Below are 19,935 nucleotides of genomic sequence, written 5' to 3' on the forward strand. Positions count from 1 at the left end.
CGCGATTCTATTTAATAATTTATTTTTATTTTTTAATTTAAAAATTTTATTTCTCTTGTATTATGAATGTTTTATTTCTATTTTAACATAAATATTTTAAGCAAATGAAAAGAATGTACATATTGTAAAATAATGTATTTGCATTTAATTAGCGTTTGGTTTATTATATTATAAATTCTAGAGATAAAAGCGCCTTTTTGACTAACAATAAAATTAACAAATTATGCACAAAAATTTAATACTTATCGATTATTATTTTTTTATGTATTAAGAGAACTTATGTGAAAAATAAAAACTATACAACAAAGTTGGAACTATTTACATGCTTTGTATTAGTATCTAAAAAATCGGTATTTAAATTTGTATATATATCATTTATAGATTTCTGCATATTATTCAGAATATATTGTGTACGTATATGACTAGCTAATGCATTATGGTTTCTTTATTTTTGTTCATCTCAAAATTTGACTTCGGCACATTTGGGGGGTTACATATATATGTATATATATAGAGTTTACATATTTATTAGGATCTCATAAATGTTTTATATATAATATATAGGAGCGCGAAATTATAGTGTTTTAAGGGAGTTGACTTTTATTCAATTTTGGACGGACCCTAAATAAAAGAGAAGTAAAGAGTAATCTAGTCGGGCGAGCTCGACTAGTAAATACCTAAACTATAAAATAACGGCACAATTTAAAAATTCAATAGTTTTTTGTTTGAACATATGTATATATCATATCAATATATGTATATAAATATGAGTTGTGCTGCACTGAATTTTTTTGTATGTGTATAAAAATTTCGAATAGATGCGAATTGCGTTGATTGCGACTTCGAGTAGTTGTTAAAGTTCTTTGATCTTTCAACTGAGATTTCTCGTTCATATATAGTATAAGAGCTAGCGCTACTTAAAATGTTTACTACGAAATTATAAGCTAGTAACTAAGCTAATTTTCTATGATTAGAATCTTTGTTTGTTTCTTTTTTGTTTTTTTGTTTTTCTTTTTGGTGATTTGTAGCTTTATCTTGTTGGCATCGTCATGTTGAGGCAGAGATCGTGATCGCGTAAATCGCCCCAGCCGCCGTTGCCTTTGCGAAGCTTCGATTTCTTGATCAAACTGGGCACCGTCATCATCAGCGAGCGCGGGAAGAGCTGATGGGAGTTGCGTGCTATACGCAGCACATGTTGCACCTTGGAAATCACCTGATTGGACTCGCAGTTCTTGTTCTTGTGATGCACGCCGCTGTCATGAATAATTTAGAGTTTTTAGTAGCTCATTCCCTCTCTCTCCTCATACATACCACTCGCCAATGTGAAAGACTCGAGGCCCCTTGACAATCATTGCGTGCAGCTTCCTCTGCAAGCACTGCTGGGACACATGCTGCAGCGACCAATCCCAGTTGTAGTCATCGTAGCTGCAGAAGTGCCGAGCGCAGCGTCTAATGCTCGTCCAAGTGGTACGATTGAAGGCGAAGCCCATGTTGTGCTTGCTGCTGATCCAGGGCATGGACTCCACCTGGGGAGAGGGAACATGAGAAAATGAAACGGGCATTAGTGGCTGTCACAACTCACAGCGAACAATGAAGCAAGTAAGATTTTGTGAACATGCAAATTTTTATATACATACATACATAACAAATATATAAAGCAATTGTGACCAATAAACAAATATACATTTTTTGTTTTGATAGCTTAACACAATATATTTTCCTTCTAATAGGCCCAATACACAGTGCATGGGGATCAGCACAGCCAGACTTTTAATGCTTGCGATGAATGCAAGGTGCATGAGGCCATCTCTAATAACTGTTATTTTTATTATTGAGTAATTTGCAATTTGCATATATTTTGCATAAACGATTAACGATATATTTAACGTTTACTACCTTTCGATAGTCTTGGCCGATGCTGCGCCTATCGAGCTTGGCGACGCGTACGCGGGCGCGCAACTGAGTACGTGTGGGTGTATATGTTTGTATGTATTTGTTTGTAGAATTTAACGGCATGCCACAATAGACGTAGACACACACAGAGATAGATTGAGAGAGACAAAGAGAGAGCCAAGCACACACACAGAATAATAACATAAAGAGAAACCACAATAACGTTAAGTATAAACAAAATGATGTAGTAACAGAAACATGCATTACGTAGGATATTTAGCTGACTAACATGCCAATAGAAAAACCAAAACATAAACAAATTGTGCTCTCTACTAACTAGTATAAGCAATGATGGAAGGTGCTGAATTCGAATTGAATTCTAAATTAAGTAAATATATTTGTATATTAATCGTTTTTGTTATGGAAGATGGTGCTACCTTCTGATAGACGGAATACAATGACGGCAGTACATGATAATTCCAAGTTTGTGCACCATTCTTATTGCTATTATCATTGTTATTATTATTATTATTGGTGTTTGATGTGGCGGTGACAGTGTTCATGTGGCTAGTTTTTTTATTGTTCATTATTTTATTATTCTTATTCTTATTATTATTATTGCTATTGTTATTGTTATCAACGTCTGAGGTGTCGCCCACATAGACCTTGGCGTTCTTTAATGAAGTGCTGGATGATAGCGCTGATGAGGACGCAGTTAATTGCTGTGAATTTCTATTATTATTATTATTATTATTGTTATTGTTGTTATTGTAATTGTTCCTATTTGATCCTAATAGACTGTTTGACGAGATCAGCGAGGAAGCATACGATTTTTTGTTAGTCTGCATCAAGTAGAGAAGAACGCAGAGAGATAAGATGATATTTAGATACGATTATGAATTGCATATGCAGGGTGTAAATGTGTGTGTGTAATAAAACATTATAGATTGAAGTTAACATACATATGTACAACATACATATTTCGAGTAAAATGAGTTACATTGAGAGATGTACTTATGTATGTATACAGCTATGTATGTGTGTATGTACGTATGCGAAAAATATGGTAGTAGTAGTTTAGTTAATCAAATTACTTTAATAAATAATAGATCCATAAAATGTATCGCACTTTAGTTAAACTACTGCTATTATATTCATCGTCACTGTATGTGTGTGTGTGTGTGTGTGTGTAAGTGTGAAGTACAGTGAAAGCTCTACAAACGAACAGTTTTAAGTGCCTATGTTAGTCGAATAGCTAACTAACTACTAGGACATAGATATACAAAATGCTTTTAACATTTCTACTGCTGTGTTTGCTCCAACGAGCTTTCACTGTAACCAATTTAAATGTTTATCTATTGCTTGACATGATGTGTACATTATATGTTTAAACAGTTTGTATTGGGCTAATAACAATTATATTGGCATAAGCGTGGGTATTTGCTTTTGGTTTTTGTTGGCATTTCGTTCTTTTGTTAAGAAACAAAAGGTAAATAAAAGAAATTGAAATGTTTCATATGGAAGCAGTTTTAGATTCTGTTGTTGTTGTTTTCGTGATGGTGGTTGCTGAGCGACTAAGCGACTAACGACAATTTCGTAGCCAAGACAAAGAAGCACAGAGAGATGTGAGGCATTATGATGCACTGGCTCGGCTCTCACCTTGCTGTGGTACGTATAGTAGTTGAATGTCTTTAGATAGGTGCCCAGCGAAAGGATATTGCACTGCGGGCACAAGTCTTTGGTGCGCTGCTGCATCATGGCCAGCAAGTAGAGAAAGTCCTCGGCCACATAGTGATCCTCCTCCAGGAACAAAACGAGACCTAAGCCCAAAATAGAATTCAATGAGTACACCACTTAGTTGCCGTTTTGGCCATGACTAACCGGTGTGAAAGCGAGTCACTTCCAGCTCATTGAAGACTCGATTCGCCTTCCACCACCAGTGGTGCTTCGTCTGCGTGAACTTGGCCTCACGGTAATGGCCATAGAGATCGGGATATAGAGCATTGTTGCAGTTGCTGATCAGAGCTCTGGAAAGGCAATCGGCATTACGGATGGAATTCATTTGGAGTTTGCACTCGGCACTCACTGCTCCTTCTTGATGTTCCTGGGGCAGTCGTTGGGATCGACGCCAGGAAACTCGTGCGGATGCGTCTGTATGGAGTACGGATAGAAGATCTGCAGCACCTTGCAGAAATCGATTTGCTGGACCAGGTCGTTGATGTCGTCGTCGTAGAAGTCGTGCGAGAAGATCAGCAAAGATTTCGAGATGTCGCGCGCCTGCGCCAGGCTCACAATTAGATGGCGCAGGTAATTGATGCGCGTGTGCACCTGGAATGCAAAATGTTGTACTGATTACTCACTGTCGATCACTCACCATCGATCAACCACGCACCTGCACGACAATTATCACAGAATCGTTTTGCAGCGGCCCGAACGTCTCCTCATTGAGCACAAGCTGCATTTCGTTGTATCTCACTATCTGACGCTTGATCTCCGTGTTGTTCGGCGGCCGATAGACCTCAAAGCTGATGGTTGTCGCCGCTCCACTGCCCGAGCCGCCCAACGAAGACCCGCTGCTATTCAGCTGGAGACCTGTCCGAAGAATCAAGTGAAACGGAAAATTTATATGAATGATGTTCTATTATGCCTAATTAATCAGTCAATCAATCACTCAGTCAGCTATTCACATGTGGTTTATTATCAAACAAGTCGTTAACCGAACGAGACTACTACTGTAGTCTTTCATCAATCAACCAGTCAATCAGTCTATTAGGTAGTCAGTCATCAGTAAATCAAACACTTTGGATGACTTTCGCTAGCATCAATCAATCAATTGGCTAGTCAGTCAATGCATCAATCATTCACTTCACTTCAAACAACCACTCAACTGTTTTACCCCTCTTCAATCAGTCAATCAATCAATCAATTACTCACCTGCAGCCGAGATGCTATGATTCCGCGTATGTGGAGTCAGATACTTGTGGAGCGTGGCAGGAACCATTGACATTATGGCATCCACGGAGTCATTGGTAATCGATTCGCTGAGCATCGCATCGCGGCTGTCGACTGTGCCGCGAAAGAAATCAATTTTGAATCAGTTGCACATGCAATTAGTGACGCTACTCACGATAGTTAAAATTGTGGTACTGCAGCAGACCGAAGATGCAGAGGGCCAAGATAAAGATGCTGCGCATGTAGAAATTGTTGCGTTTGCGCCCCATCGCCCCCGTATTGGGCAGGGGTATCAGTACACGACCTACAACCAGACCGAAAGAGACCGAGAGAGTTAATATTTATATCGAAGGTACAAAGAGAGTGATCGCTCGGCTCATAGGGAATTACCTCTCATTTTCGACATATTCCTTACTCAGCGCCTGAATGGCTAGCAAATGCCTACTGGGCTGGCCCTTTTATAGCGCCATCTGGAAGACACAGAGATTGAGAGGTAAACATTAATACGCATATATGCGAGAGTGTACAGTGAAGCGTCGCTTGAGTGGAAAGCTAAAAAGAAAGCCCAAATAAAATGTGAAGCACAATTGGAATATTTTTGATTCTTCTTCACAGCGTATATGTATAGATAAATATGTAAACTGTTGTATAATATGGTATAGTAAAATATATTGTAATATTATATATGTATGGTATGCAATATCCAGTATCTCTTCTACAGATTAACTGAGAGAGCATTGCAAAGTTGTTTAAGCTCTGCTGAAATAATCTTAAGTTTCGATTTTCGTCACTTAATTTTCACTTGAAAGAAAATTGTAGTATAGATTTGTTTTTGCTAAAGGTACAAGACAGATTGAAGGGAGATTAATTTTGCTAAATATTTACCTTTCTTAAGTTCTTTTCAATTAAACAACTTTTGGAACTATTACTAGATTTTAGAAGTACGAGAGTTTTGATCGGGATCAGCTTGAACATTTCATTTGCACATTTTCCGTCTGCAAATTTCACACATTTCATGGGAAAGCAAAATTTATGCTTCACTTTTGAGAAATATAGAGTTTACGTCCTACAAAATTAGCTGCCTTAAATTTTTAGCTTGTTATGGGCAATTAATATGGATTACAACAAGAACTGAAATTTTCAATTTTCAAATCAAATAGAACCCGGAATATTTATAAAAGAAACTCATGACGAAATCAAGTCAGTTGAGTTTGAAAGAAGCTCTCATTAGATTGTTTGGCGTCAGACTGTTATAAATATGGAAATTTGGCATAATGAAAGTCTATCCAACTAGAAACTTGATTTACATAAGTTTTAGTCAAACGTAAAGCTTCAATGGGATTTTGGAAAGAATGTGTCAAGACTATTGTGATGGTATAAACTAATAATTATAGCAGACAATAGATATGTATATATAGTACTGCAGAAATCTCTACTACGCAAAGCTTCTATATAAAAGTTCAGGAATGCATATTACGACCTTTAGCTGAATTCTGTGCATCGACTCAATAATTAAAAAACTGCAATCGTAAAATACGAATATGCACACAAAGCCAAGTTGGGGGCTATATAGGCAGTTATTAGAAACAGAAAAAGAGAGAGAGAGGGAGAAGGAGAGTGAGAAGCACTTGTTCAATCCTCGACCAACTTGAGCTGACGATATGTTCGTGTTGATGAGAGAAGAGAGAGAGAGAGAGAGCGAGAGAGAGAGAGAGAGAGAGACAGAAAGAGGCAAAGAGAGAGAGAGAGACAGAAAGAGGCAAAGAGAGAGAGAGAGAGAGAGAGAGAGAAAGAGAAGATCGACGTCGCAGTGGCCTCCTAGCGATACGTGGTCGCTGCCCAAGTAGTCATTAGGCATCTAGATTTAGCCGACCTACCCGAATCACCCGAACCACCCGAACCACTGGCTGGCTTGTAATGTGGGCGATCGCGCGGCCTCGCGTCAATTGCCATAAAAATAGAAGCAAATTTTTGGCGTCTGTCTCGCGTGACAAAAAGAAACGCATATATGATGATATATATATATATATACATATATATAATATAAATGACATACCTATAGAAGATGTCTTAGCGGCAGTCAAACAGATGCGAAAGAGACTGTTGATGCAGTCAATCTAGACAATTTCAAGATGTATTCTAGAAATTTTATAAAGTGGGAAATGAAACTGATTTCGATTTATAGTTGTCATTGATAGATGTATTATAATTGATGTATATTATAGGATTAGCATTATCTATAAGAATCTGAAGATGCAGCGAAATTCTTTAAGAAATTTTCTTATAACAGCTTAAAAGATCTATTTTATATCGAGCACTGAAAAATAATGAAGAGATTTACCTGGAATAAATTATGTGATAGCCTCTTGGTCTACTCTTGAAGAAAATCAAAACAAAAATGATCCCAGCTCTAAACCTATAGGAGCTTCAGTTGCTTTTCCAATCAGACACGCTCTTAATAGGAGTACATATATATAATTTTAGGTGGAGCGATAGAGCATTAAATTTGCTACTTTTCAGCGCTTTAATTTGATATCTGTAGCAAATGCAGTTCCTTACCGATTAGCGACGCTTGCTATATAGTGATGTTTTTTTTTATGTAGAGTATACACATCTTATGAATAGGAAAAAGGACGATATATTAACTATAATTGGAGTGGGGTTCATTACTATAAGTCATCTAGTCAGTTTTACAATCTAGAAGTGTAGCTTTATATATATATTACAATGAGTTAATTATATAGACTTTCGAATTATATATACTTAATATAATCATCTAGTAAAGCTCTCTATTCTGAATGATATGTAGCTAATGATCTGGCTACATCGTTTTTTCGGCTATATACCTAGAGAGTTGCTATATCTACCTAGCTCGTCCAAATTTCTCGCCTCCAAATGTCGCACCCCATTGGCCATATCTGTAGCCCTCCATCTGTAGCTCTATTTAGAGGTCATTAAGTCCAGCTCATTAAATGTCATTTGCCAAACAATAAAAACCGCAATTGATTGTAGCTCGTTCTCTTAACGCCCCCTTTGGACACGCCCCCCAAATGCCATGGCAACATTTCTACTTTTTGTTTTTATTCTTTCCGCCACAGTGACGAGCATTAAATTTATTTTTGGTTAATGAAATCAATCGAATTTCCATAAATAGTAAAAAACAAACAACAATAAGGCAAAACAATTTTGTATTTATATTTTGTTTTTGTTCTACCGAGGGGCGTTGCTTGATGACGCTTGAACTGGAGCTCAGGCTAAAGTGGAAATAGGTCTTACGTTTGACTTTGTGTGTGAACTTTGGATATCGATTGAGACAGTTAGGAGAGTGCCATAAATATACCCTGTAAACTACGTAAGTATATAAAAGCTAACTTTAGATATCTCTTAGGGATTGCAAAATTGATTGATATCAGTTAAATAGTCAAAAGTATCCAACTTCCTGATACCCTGTATTTCACAATAGAAATATTTATATGTATGAGAATTTGACTTCCAACTCGAAACCATAATATCTATTGAATATGCCATTGATATGTATATACTCTACATTTTTGTTAGTAAATTGAGATAAACATACTTAATCTATACTAACAAGGGTATCGTACTACCATATATCTAGTTTTCATAAGTAATAATTATGTATATATTTGCTGGTAATTTAATCTTTAGACATCGATTGAGGTTTGAGAAAACGTATAGCAAAAACTTTACACCTGGTCATTACTCTGTATTTTAATAAGCAACTCACATTTGCCTTTATGTATGTAACTCTCAGATACCCCTCAAATTGGCAATCTACTGACGACTAATAACAATAATAAATTTATAGCCTACAAAAAGGGGCTGCAGGGCAAAACAAAATGTTCTTATTAGTCCAAATCATAATTCTACGACTAAACATGCATACATTGTACATACGACTACAGGGTATTTAAGTGCAATTGTACTCAACACAAACGGACACTGCGGTCAAAAGCGAGACAGAGACAAAGAGACGAAGGGAGAGGACGGGCGGTGGGGTAGTTGGCAGCTGGGGAAACTGTAGCAGCTTTTCATATACAGGTGAAACAGGTATGTTTGTACTGTATTTATTTACTGTTTGACTGTTACGAAATCTAAGCGACAGTCATAGCACCGAAAAGGCATACAGTTGTTGTTGTTGTTGCTTTGACTTGAATAGACGTGTGCTAATTGATTGAGAATATTTGTTTGTTATTTTGGAATTTCATCTTACCTTTGGCTGAATTGGCAAGTGCGCAATGTTTTCGTTTGTGGCTTCGCCTTGGCTGTTGGCGGCATCGTTGAACGTTGATCGATTTTTCAGTTGGCTTCCCAAGTCCAAGTCCAAGTCAATTCGCAGCGTAACGACTGCTGCATTTGAATTGTTGCTGTCGTTTCGTTGTTGCTGTTGCAAATCGGGGCATTTTTGCAAAAGTCTCTCAATTGATTAATTACTTAAATAGGTTTTATTGCTCTTGTTGATGCGCGCCTTACGGCTGAGATTCGTGCAATTTTTACGCACACACACACACACTACATCTACAGATGTTGACACACACACTCACACATATGCTGACCCGCACCAGCACATCTTTGAAATCTACACGGATGAAGCTACATTTTATTAGCTGTTACGCATTGGATTAGAGCACATACGTTTTATGTAAATTATGTATTCACTTTTGCTTTCTTTTTTTTTGCATGCAGCAACAAAACTCACTTTTGCTTATCCGTCCGCCGCACGCAAATGTATCTTTCGTTGCGCTCTCACGACGACTAAAAATCAAAGCGAAACAAACAGCTGTGCTGTGTGTGCGCTCCTCAACACTTAGCAACGCTAATAGGGTGACCATCTCACCTGAATGTAAACGATGATTATGTGTAAATGGTTTTTAATAAAAATATTAAATATATTAAGGACATTTTGAATATAAATCTGTATTAAAAATCATAGTATATATGTAAGTAAATAAATATTAATTTTCTTCGAACTGGTGCAGAGTTCGCTCAATACGTCCAGCTTTGCCGGTTCAAACATAATTTAGATGCTTTGAAATTATTTTCAAATTGATTCAAGCTTATTAATTTAATTTGTAATTGAGCTTAATCAGATGTGGACATTAAAGAGTGAAGAGTGATTAAAACAGTGGCCGAATAAACTAATCGCATTCAAATAATGTGCAACCCTGTAAGCATATATCGCAATATCGATGCGACAAGTCGATAGACACATTAGTTCACTTGGAGTTGAAATTGCAGCCTTGGTGTCGTCGTCGCTTTGCACCAACCAACATTTTTGTTACACATATTCCAAAAATAATACGAACGCGCGTGAATCATACGCGACGTCTCGGCTGACAAAAAATCGAGTGTACATAGCATAAAATATAAAAAAATATTCAGTTATTGAATATATATATATATATTTCTATTACCCGAATACCCATAAGCAAATAAAAAATACAATAAATATATATACGTGTATATATATTTAGTAAAGTTGTCGTCGTTGCAGTAATTCCCATCTGTCTGCCCGCCCTGCCTACGCTGCCTTTCTGCTCCGTCTGTTTGATTGTGCTACTAAATTTGTATTTAATAGTTGTGTGAGTGTATTTAGCTAAAATGTTTAGTTTTCTGAAGCGCGAGACCAAGAACCAGGAGGTGGTCGAAAATGTTATCGGCGAACTGAAAAAAATATATCGCAGCAAACTGTTGCCGCTGGAAGAACACTACCAGTTCCATGATTTCCATTCGCCGAAACTGGAAGATCCTGATTTCGATGCTAAGCCAATGATATTACTGGTCGGCCAATATTCAACGGGCAAGACAACCTTCATCCGGTATTTATTAGAGCGCGATTTCCCCGGCATACGTATCGGACCGGAGCCGACAACGGATCGGTTCATAGCCGTTATGTATGATGATAAGGAGGGCGTTATACCCGGCAATGCGCTCGTTGTCGATCCTAAGAAACAGTTCCGCCCGCTATCCAAGTATGGCAATGCATTTCTAAATCGTTTCCAGTGCTCCACCGTAGCATCGCCCGTCCTGAATGCCATCTCGATCGTGGACACGCCCGGCATTTTGTCCGGCGAGAAGCAGCGCATCGATCGTGGCTACGATTTCACCGGCGTTCTGGAATGGTTCGCGGAGCGTGTCGATCGCATCATACTGCTCTTTGATGCACATAAATTGGATATATCCGATGAGTTCCGACGCTCGATCGAGGCGCTCAAGGGGCACGACGATAAGATACGTATTATATTGAACAAAGCGGATATGATAGACCATCAGCAGCTGATGCGGGTCTACGGAGCACTGATGTGGTCGCTGGGCAAAGTGCTGCAGACGCCGGAGGTGGCGCGCGTCTATATAGGCAGCTTTTGGGATCAACCGCTGCGCTTCGATGCGAATCGTCGGCTGTTTGAGGATGAGGAGCAGGATCTGTTCCGCGATCTGCAATCACTGCCCCGCAATGCGGCACTACGCAAGCTCAACGATCTGATCAAGCGCGCGAGGCTGGCCAAGGTGCATGCATTCATCATAGCAGAGCTGCGCAAGGACATGCCCTCAGTGTTTGGCAAAGATAGCAAAAAGAAGGATTTGATTAAGAATCTTGGTCAGGTGTACGACAGAATACAGCGTGAGCACTCCATATCGCCGGGCGATTTCCCAGACATCAAGAAGATGCAAGAGGTGCTGCAACACCAGGATTTCACCAAATTCCATTCGCTGAAACCGCATCTGCTGGACATTGTTGACAACATGTTGGCCAAGGATATAGCGCGCCTCATGGAGATGATACCACAGGAGGAAATGACACTTGTGCAGGACCCAGTTGTCAAGGGTGAGTCCCATTCGAGTACTATAATTGATATGATATACATACATATATTTAATTGTCTACAATTGTCTCTTGTTTCGGTTCGTCCAGCAATTGAAGGTATTTAATCAGCCTAACCTTTAGTCACACTTGCCGCCTGCATACAGAAACGATACTTGAGTATCGAATCACGACCTGCATTGCACATTCACTTAATTTTTATATTCGTTTATATTTTTAGTTCGTGACTAATTGTATGCGATAAGTCGCCTGATTCACTTGCTCCCAATAAGAGAAGAGATCGTTTATCGATATATGCAAAAAGGCATGCCAAATTTAGTATTTTCAGTTTCACTGTGCAAGGTCATTTACTCCTTTTTACTAATTTACAGATTTCAATTTATTTTTTCCTTTTATCTCTCTCTATCAATTGTTTTATTTTGCCTTAATAATGAGGTGCGCACGCGCAAATGCTGCAAAACAAAAAATCATAGCAAATCAAGTTGACCTAGTTATCAAATAGTCATACCAAATTGTGGAAAACAAGTTTCGTTGGCTCTACCACACACACACGCACGTAGGCATATACGTACATGTGTATATGTGTATCTAATGGCTGTAGCAATTACAATTTAACTGTGTAGCAGCGCATGCAGGCCAAATGAAAGCTTCAGGAACTGTACTTGGGCATATCCACTCGCTTATAGTCTAAAGTCAAATATGTATACTTATATCAATCTGTATATATTGACGAATTGACTGATTGATGATCGACGCACAGCATTCAGTGAAAGAGCGGGAAAGTAAGGTTTTCAAAAGAATATTGAAAATTTTCTTTTCGACTGGTTTTCTATATATATTGAAATTCAATAAATATATACATTGTACGATTCTATATAGAATATGGAAGTCCGATAAGATACATAAGCAGCTTCCCCATTTCGCACTTATGTAATGTGCCAAGCATAGAGTCAGGTAGATCTCTATATTAATATATGCATATACATTTATACATATATGTATAGTATTTGCTACATAAACAGAGCGATAAGAGCGACTTTTGCTGATAAGAACTGAAACCTTATGCCAGACGCACTTTTTTGGCGAAAATTCCGAAATATAGTTCAAGTAAATATTAGAGAGCGAGAGAGATAGAGATAATTAATGTTGTGCTACCATTCGCCGCGGTCTAAGTGAACTTGTTCGTCTCCTCTTATATCCAGCTCAACTATATGGCATTTGTGTTCTGATAAGCTTCTAGTTTGTACTTGGAAACGGGGCGTACAAGTAATGTTGCCTTTTCGGGGCGTGGTCACGAGTGCTAGCTCAAGTTATGTATATTATCAGACTTGCTCGCTTGTCGTCATGTCCGAGTGATAACAAAGTATCGAACCGCATTGTTTGCCATGATGTAAGCACTGGAAACAAAATGTGAAAAAAATGAGAAAAATACGTCAACGCATGACTCACGGGATAATGAAAAATAGGGGCATTGAGAGTCGAGTGGAGTGCGACTTCCAAGTGCTACAGCTCACACACAGATAAAATAGTATATATATATATTTATATTTTACAGTCCAGCGCATAGCTAAGAGTTGGACATAGACGCATCCAGATTCGGTGGTCAACCAACCATGACAATGGCCAACAGACTAAATAGATTCGAGTGAAAACTGAACTGTTATTGTGCTCTGACTGTATGATAGACTACGAAATACCCAGCAATGGCTACCACGTAAAACTAAACCCTAATGACTGGGGAGCAATTGTCCGGTGAATGCTTGCTGAAATGTGGGAGCATTGAGTAGTTGCGACCGGCTCAACTATGATATACCCCCTTCCTTTAGTTTTCCATAAACTACATATGTAGGTATATGACTATGGTATAGCCTACATTGGATTAGTTCTTCGAACTTAATAATTTCCTTCATTTAGTCAAGTATTTTACTGTTAGCCTTAAACTTATTGTTAGTATTGAAGTACACACAAAGAAACATCTAGTTTATATATTTCTTGGAAAGCATGATCTCAACTTACATATAAGAGATAAGATCATACATATCCATCCATACTCTGAGCCCTTTTCCAGTAAATATAGCTATAGTCATAATTTCTCTTATGATTACATCAATACTTCTTCAATCACCAATTTTCTCCGAGTGTACTTAAGCACAGCCTAACAAATGCATTAGTTTCTATATATAGCATTAGTATATACTGTACACATACAAGCGATTATAATTGTCGCTTCTATAACTATATTCCATGATTTTGTATGTGCGACCTCTGAACCCGAACATTGTTAGTTTGACGCCCATTTGTTTGCCCGGTTCGACTTTGCTTCGGTGTCTGAGCTAAGTTCAAGGTCTTGTGCTTCGTTGGCTGTTGCTCCATTTTGCCACCTGTTCATTTTCCACCCAATAAATTGTTTATTACGAGAAATATTAATCTTAAATGCAAGTGGGCCAAGTCAACTAACGGATATTTCTGTTTGCTATGATTATCTCGATCTTTTGTCGCGGTGCCAAAGGCTGCTCTCCAGTTAGAGAAGTAAGCAAATATTTAGATAGATAGATAAAAATCAATGCTAACTCTTATCAAGGTTTATAAACCTTTAGTATTTAAGTTTTACACTTGACTACAAGCAAAAAGAGAAAATTTCGTATAGCCGAATAGTAGAACCCTGCACTCAACTGTAATTGTTAAGATGTATGTATTAGTGTAGTCATTAATATATATGTATGTATAAATGACAGCTATATATGGATTCATTAAATATTAGTGTTCCTCATGTGTTGAGTATTATTAGGAGCATGTATTAGTATACGTTATACGTATTATTATACGTTACATATTGAATCATTCAATATTAATGCCTCACATGTGTAGGGTATTAGTTAGTGCGTGGCCCATGCTAGTGCCATTGCCCGCCCCTTGCTCAGTTAGCGCTGTTCTAATTTCCAACAACAAAGAACTCGCTTTGTTATCAAAACCAAATGAGCGCAGAATAAATAGAATATTAATAAATATTAATTCCTTATATACATATGTTGTATGTATGTATGCCACATACATATGCCACATGATCAGTTTTCTGCTGCGAAAAGTTGCGAGAGGAATGCTTTCAACGGCAAGTGTGACCAGCTATGTTTATAAATATAATGCATACTTATGCGAAAGATACTCGTTATATATATGATATTAATGTGTGTGTGCGTGTGTGTGTGTGTTTGCTACAAAAAATGATTTTAATAAACAAAATGTGACCAGCTGTTTTTGTGTATAATAACAAACTAGACGTGCTAGCTAGGCACAAGTATGTGAGTGTCCGTGCGTGTGTGTGTGTGCGTGTGATTGAAAATAGTTATTAGCTAACAAATGAAGCATGCGGACTAATAAAACAAATACAACGATGACATAAATTGGCTGAAAGGAATACTTATAGGCGAAAAATGCACACACTTGCCACACATTGTGTAGTATAGTAGCTAAATTACGTAACGTGAAATAACAGAATAATGATTAATGAATGAACGAGGGTAGCTTGAAAAGTGTATGCATTTTAGACGAACGTCTTTTTAAATTGAATGTTTCTTTAGCCAAATATCTCACACATTGTATATCTTTCTCCATTTCTATTTACCATATATAAAAAATATTTTAGATTGTTCTTTTGGACATTAGTTTTAATATCATTTGATATACATATGTAATTGTATGAATGCAATTTGTTTGCCCGCCTCCTTGATCTGTCTCTGAGCCGCACAAAACTGGCACGAGTCAAGCTAAGTCTAGCCAAGCCCAATGCAATTCATTCCAATTCCGATTCCAATTGCTATCCCTCTCTATATCTAGCTGTCTCTCACCTCAACGCAACCTGAGGCCGCGGATCAATTTATGGCGCCGACGTGTCGCGTGTGCCTTTAAGTGGCCCCATCCTATGCTCCAGAAATTTCAACTACAAATTCAAATTCAAATTGAGGCAGAAAAAGAGACGCAAAGATATATATAGAGAGAGCGAGGGAAAGAGAGACACTCGCACTAAATGCAGGATGAAAGCATTTATTTGATGATTTACCCCGTCTGTATTTAGAGAACTATTCTATAAAGGCATTTTAAGCTCTGGGCGAGTGGCTAATCTGAAGGTCCACTTGACTGCCACATCGCTATTTATTCACATACTATGTAGATAGATACATATACATATATAAATATGTGTATGTGCATATAATCCAACCCAATTCCAAAGCTATCAAATCTGATGTCATTCGATCGGCTTATAAATGCGTCATGCCTGACCAAATATTTCCCTCAATTAAATTACTTTGGTTTCGCAGTAGCCTAAAAAAAGAAACAAACCTTTACAATCGGCTCTAAATGACTGTATGGTACTCGCTCGATGCACAATGGGCAACATTACCATTATAACTTCGTGAGAAGCAGAGAAACCTTAAGTGAAAACGAAATAAATTAAATAGGCCCGCCTGAAGCGAAAACTTGTTACAAATTGTGCCATGAAACTAAAGTGCCCTGATTCTGCAGGGTATACCAAAAATGCAGGGAACAAGTGAATGAACTTGTTTGAATTACCCCAGCAGTTGGCAAAGGGGCTGGACTGGCAACGTTTAAAGATACCCACCAAAATAATAAAAAAGAAATAAAAGAATGCGCTGATAAGTCGACATAAGAAACGAATCGGAGCTGAGCAGAGCGAAAAATCAAAGTCAAGAACACTCGAAACGTCAATTCCGATGCTAATTTCGTTTCTCTTGAATAATGTGCCGGTTCTGATGTCGTTTCTCACTCTCTCTTTCTTTCTTATATATCGTTTATTTACATTTGTTGTTCGTTGATTTTCCGATTTTCCGATTTGTGCCTTTGTTTGTCATTTCGTCTCTTGCTGCATTTCCGTTCAAATTTGTTTGGTATTTTAAGCGGGCAAATGACCTTTGAATGAAATAGTTTTTCTTTCCGTGATACAAGTTTATAGAGGCGTAATATCACGAAGTGACAGTATAGAATATGAAGAGATTTAATATACGTACATATATTGTATGTATGTATGTATAATAAAAAGTAGTTATAGAACTTTGCAGCCATCATCACAGCTAAATTAAAGCAAACTTGATTTTATGCTATGCTCAGATAACTGGAAGCTATCTAGATAGTCTACAAACCTTAATAGTCTTTTTCTCCACTAACACTTGTCACAGATCGTGCTTCAAGGCAAGCAAATTTCATTAAATTTCCACACGCTCTCGACAAGTTTATTTTAGTTTTCGTCTATTTTGTTCGCTCATCTTCTATCATAACTGCATATATAGTATATATATGTATGTATGTATGCGTGTGTGTGTGTGTCTGTACTGTATGACGAACACATTTGCAAATATCACAATGTTTAGCAAGAAGTCGCTAAAAAGTTTCAACCTACTCTGCGAGCTTTCTTGTTTCGAGCTCTTCTTCTTTTTAGTTGGCCAATTCTTTTCTTCTCTACTTTGACAATGGCACACTAATTTTGTTTTATTTAGTTGTAGATTTTTCCAACGTTCGTCAGAATGATTTGAACGCTTTGTGTCACCCTCTTGCACCAGCAACTCAGTGCCCTTCTCTCTCGCTCGCTTTGTAAATTTGTTTAGCAAAGAGGGAGCAGAAAGAGGAGACGTGAACTCCTTGCCACGCTGTCGCACCAGCAACTCTGGCTCTCGCTCTGTCTCTGTCTCTGTCTTACTCTTGCTGTAATTTCGTTGTGTGCATTTGCATAGCTAGACAGAGAGAGGGATGGGAGTAGGAGCTGGCGTAAGAGGAGTCTTCTTGTCACGCTCTTGCATCAGCAAATCTGCCTAGCTCACACTCTGAATTCTTTCTATGCATTTGTAACTCAGAAGAGGATGAGAAGGAGTTGAAGCAAGGGTAACCTCCTTGTCACTCTCTTGCACCAGCAACTCTCTCTCTATCCCTGTCTCTGTCTCTGTCTCACTCTCTCGTTCTAATTTCTTTTTATGCATTTGTGTCACAGAGGATGAGGAGGAATTGGAGGAGGAGAAGGAGCCCCAGGTTCTGACCCCTGGCACACAAAGTGCTCAATTTGCGGAGCGCTTCGATCGCTGGCTGCAAAATCTGCGCCAGCAGCAGCTTCGGCTGTTCAGCAGCTGCACTAGTAGAGTAGGCCATATCGAGAACGACACAGAAACAGACACAGACACAGACAACGCAAAGCCAATTGAGACAATCGTCCACCCCGATTCCAAACTCGATTCCCCACAGCCAGAGCCAGAGCCAGACCCAGAGCCAGAGACAGCTATTGATGTAAGCAAGCCAATATATGTACCTATTTCTATTGGTTTAAAGATTTGCAAATTAATTGATAACTAATTTACTTCGGTTCGCCGAAAAGCAAATACTCTTGACGCAAAGTGAAGAGAAGAGTAGAGAAAAAAAAGTAAAGATAAGATGAGATACCAATAAGCCATTGATGGACGATGTCTTCTACTTTGCGTTACAAATGGCACTCAAAAAGTAAATAATATTCTGGAAGGGTATGCAAAGACTGCACTTGCGGCATGCTGCGTCAAGCTCGTTTACTATGCGCCAGGGCTGCTTATTGTTGCACTTGTTGAGGTAGGGGCGCAGACCAAGTGCCTACTTAACTCTCTCGCATGATGGTCACGATGTGGCGGCATCTCAATTGTAGCCTAAACGAAACTGAAGGTTTTTAATTGCGCCCAATTGAACGTGTGTACGTACGTGTGTGTGTGTGTGTGAACCACTTAGATTTCATGCTCAATGAATCTGCATTTGAATTGCTTGACCGGTATTGGAGATGGAGATGAACAGATAGCATTGTTATCGATATGTAATTGATTAGATTACATGGTTAATCAGCAGACATTGCATCATTGCTTTCCTAGAGAAGGAGCTAAAGGCATACCACTGTTATCGATGTTAGATTACATACTCAATAAAAATATAAATAGCTATACTCAATAAATTGACCAGATAGCGATATATAAATGTAAATATAATTCTTATCGGAAAATAAATTCATTTCCTCTTTCTCTGTAATTTCTTGCAGGTGGTGCGTTCGAGGGCGTCATCGATGACAACGTCTCACCATTCGGCTACATGAAGGGCGAGGGCATCGACGCTGGCTACGGGGAGCACGAGTGGATATGCAACAAGGATAAGCCACGTACAGATGCCATCTTCAACGGGCTGGGACCGGTCGATGGCAAAATCTCTGGCTCAAGTATGTATTCTAGATATCATTGAACATTGAAAGATTGCTCTAACATCTGAACTTTCACTACTGCAGCTGCAAAGCAGGAGCTCATCAAATCAAAACTGCCCAACTCTGTGCTTAGCAAAATCTGGAAACTGTCGGATATTGATTGCGATGGCTTTTTGGATAGTGATGAATTCGCGCTAGCATTGCACTTAATCAATGTCAAGCTCGATGGCTGTGAGCTGCCAACTACATTGCCCGAGCATTTGGTCCCACCATCAAAGCGTTTCGCTTAATGCCGAAATCGTCACCGTACCAAATGAGGAATATTCGCACACACGAAGTATGTTGCCTTCGTCAAACCGTTGGCAAAATATTAATGCTGCACTCGTGTTTGTTATACGTTTTTTGTTTCGCAGAAATTCTTTTTTATATGTACTTTATTTTGTCGTTATAAAAAACTGTAAGTTAAAGAAATATCAGAAAAAATGCAAACACAGCAACAACTATTTTTGGATAACAAATCAATTTTAAATTGTAAAGCGAGAAAGAATTACAAATATATATAAAAACTAGCTAGTGGAATTGTAAAACAACAAATTATAATAATAATACAGTTCTGTATAAGTGCTGCCTATAACTAAATAACGTCAAATGTTGATTTAAGAGTAAAGTGCATAATGATAATAAACACTTGTTCGATGATAATGAAAATGCATGAAGTTAGTGAAAGTACTACTACTTTTGATACACATATTTTATATATATTTATATGTATATATATATATATATATATACATAGACATATACGAGAGCACATTGAAATCGAACTAAAGTAATATATTTATTTGCAATATCATGTTTAATTTAACCCAGATGCAATGAAAATTGTGCAATTGAATGCCTTCGCCACATATATAGTGAATTCTTGTAAAATGAAAATTACATTTAAAAACATTTTGTAAATTACGAATAAAATGTATTTTGAAAATCAATCATACGAAAAGGCGTTATTTTTCATGAGCTGTATGGTCACACTGCG

General features: G+C 38.0%; 2 protein-coding genes across 5 annotated transcripts; one reads left to right on the forward strand and one right to left on the reverse strand.

The window, feature by feature from the left end:
• Positions 1-242: 242 nt before the first annotated feature.
• LOC6575449 (alpha-1,6-mannosyl-glycoprotein 2-beta-N-acetylglucosaminyltransferase) lies at positions 243-9,629 on the reverse strand. Of its 4 annotated transcripts, none has more exons than XM_015167994.3 (11): positions 9,080-9,629; positions 5,236-5,315; positions 5,021-5,149; positions 4,828-4,959; positions 4,286-4,485; positions 3,980-4,221; positions 3,775-3,920; positions 3,553-3,713; positions 2,331-2,615; positions 1,312-1,526; positions 243-1,253 (listed from the first exon to the last, which is right to left on the reverse strand). In XM_015167994.3, the coding sequence occupies exons 2-11, from the start codon at positions 5,249-5,251 to the stop codon at positions 1,031-1,033; spliced, it is 1,749 nt and encodes a 582-aa protein (XP_015023480.1). In that variant the 5' UTR covers positions 5,252-5,315; positions 9,080-9,629; the 3' UTR covers positions 243-1,030. The 4 variants fall into 4 exon arrangements, with proteins under 4 accessions (XP_015023480.1, XP_002001458.1, XP_015023481.1 ...); XM_002001422.4 differs by having other exon boundaries at positions 2,331-2,735; XM_015167995.3 differs by lacking the exon at positions 2,331-2,615 and having other exon boundaries at positions 9,080-9,628.
• Positions 9,630-10,075: 446 nt separating this feature from the next.
• On the forward strand, positions 10,076-19,888 carry LOC6575450 (EH domain-containing protein 3). The gene is made up of 3 exons (XM_002001423.4): positions 10,076-11,692; positions 18,744-18,917; positions 18,984-19,888. Exons 1-3 carry the CDS (start codon positions 10,468-10,470, stop codon positions 19,187-19,189), a joined length of 1,605 nt encoding a protein of 534 aa, XP_002001459.2. The 5' UTR covers positions 10,076-10,467; the 3' UTR covers positions 19,190-19,888.
• Positions 19,889-19,935: the final 47 nt, after the last annotated feature.

The sequence above is a fragment of the Drosophila mojavensis genome, unplaced genomic scaffold (genome assembly GCF_018153725.1).
Source record: "Drosophila mojavensis isolate 15081-1352.22 unplaced genomic scaffold, ASM1815372v1 contig_231, whole genome shotgun sequence".
NCBI lineage: Eukaryota > Metazoa > Arthropoda > Insecta > Diptera > Drosophilidae > Drosophila > Drosophila mojavensis.

Coding starts and splice junctions, on each gene's coding strand:
- LOC6575449 (XM_002001422.4), bottom strand. Junction 4,960..5,020: donor GTACCACAATTTTAACTATC/GTGAGTAGCGTC, acceptor TTCGCGGCACAG/TCGACAGCCGCGATGCGATG. Junction 2,736..3,552: donor ACTATACGTACCACAGCAAG/GTGAGAGCCGAG, acceptor TACTTGATGCAG/ACTAACAAAAAATCGTATGC.
- LOC6575450 (XM_002001423.4), top strand. CDS start 10,468: ATGTTTAGTTTTCTGAAGCGCGAGACCAAGAACCAGGAGGTGGTCGAA. Junction 11,693..18,743: donor GCAGGACCCAGTTGTCAAGG/GTGAGTCCCATT, acceptor AATTTCTTGCAG/GTGGTGCGTTCGAGGGCGTC. Junction 18,918..18,983: donor TGGCAAAATCTCTGGCTCAA/GTATGTATTCTA, acceptor TCACTACTGCAG/CTGCAAAGCAGGAGCTCATC.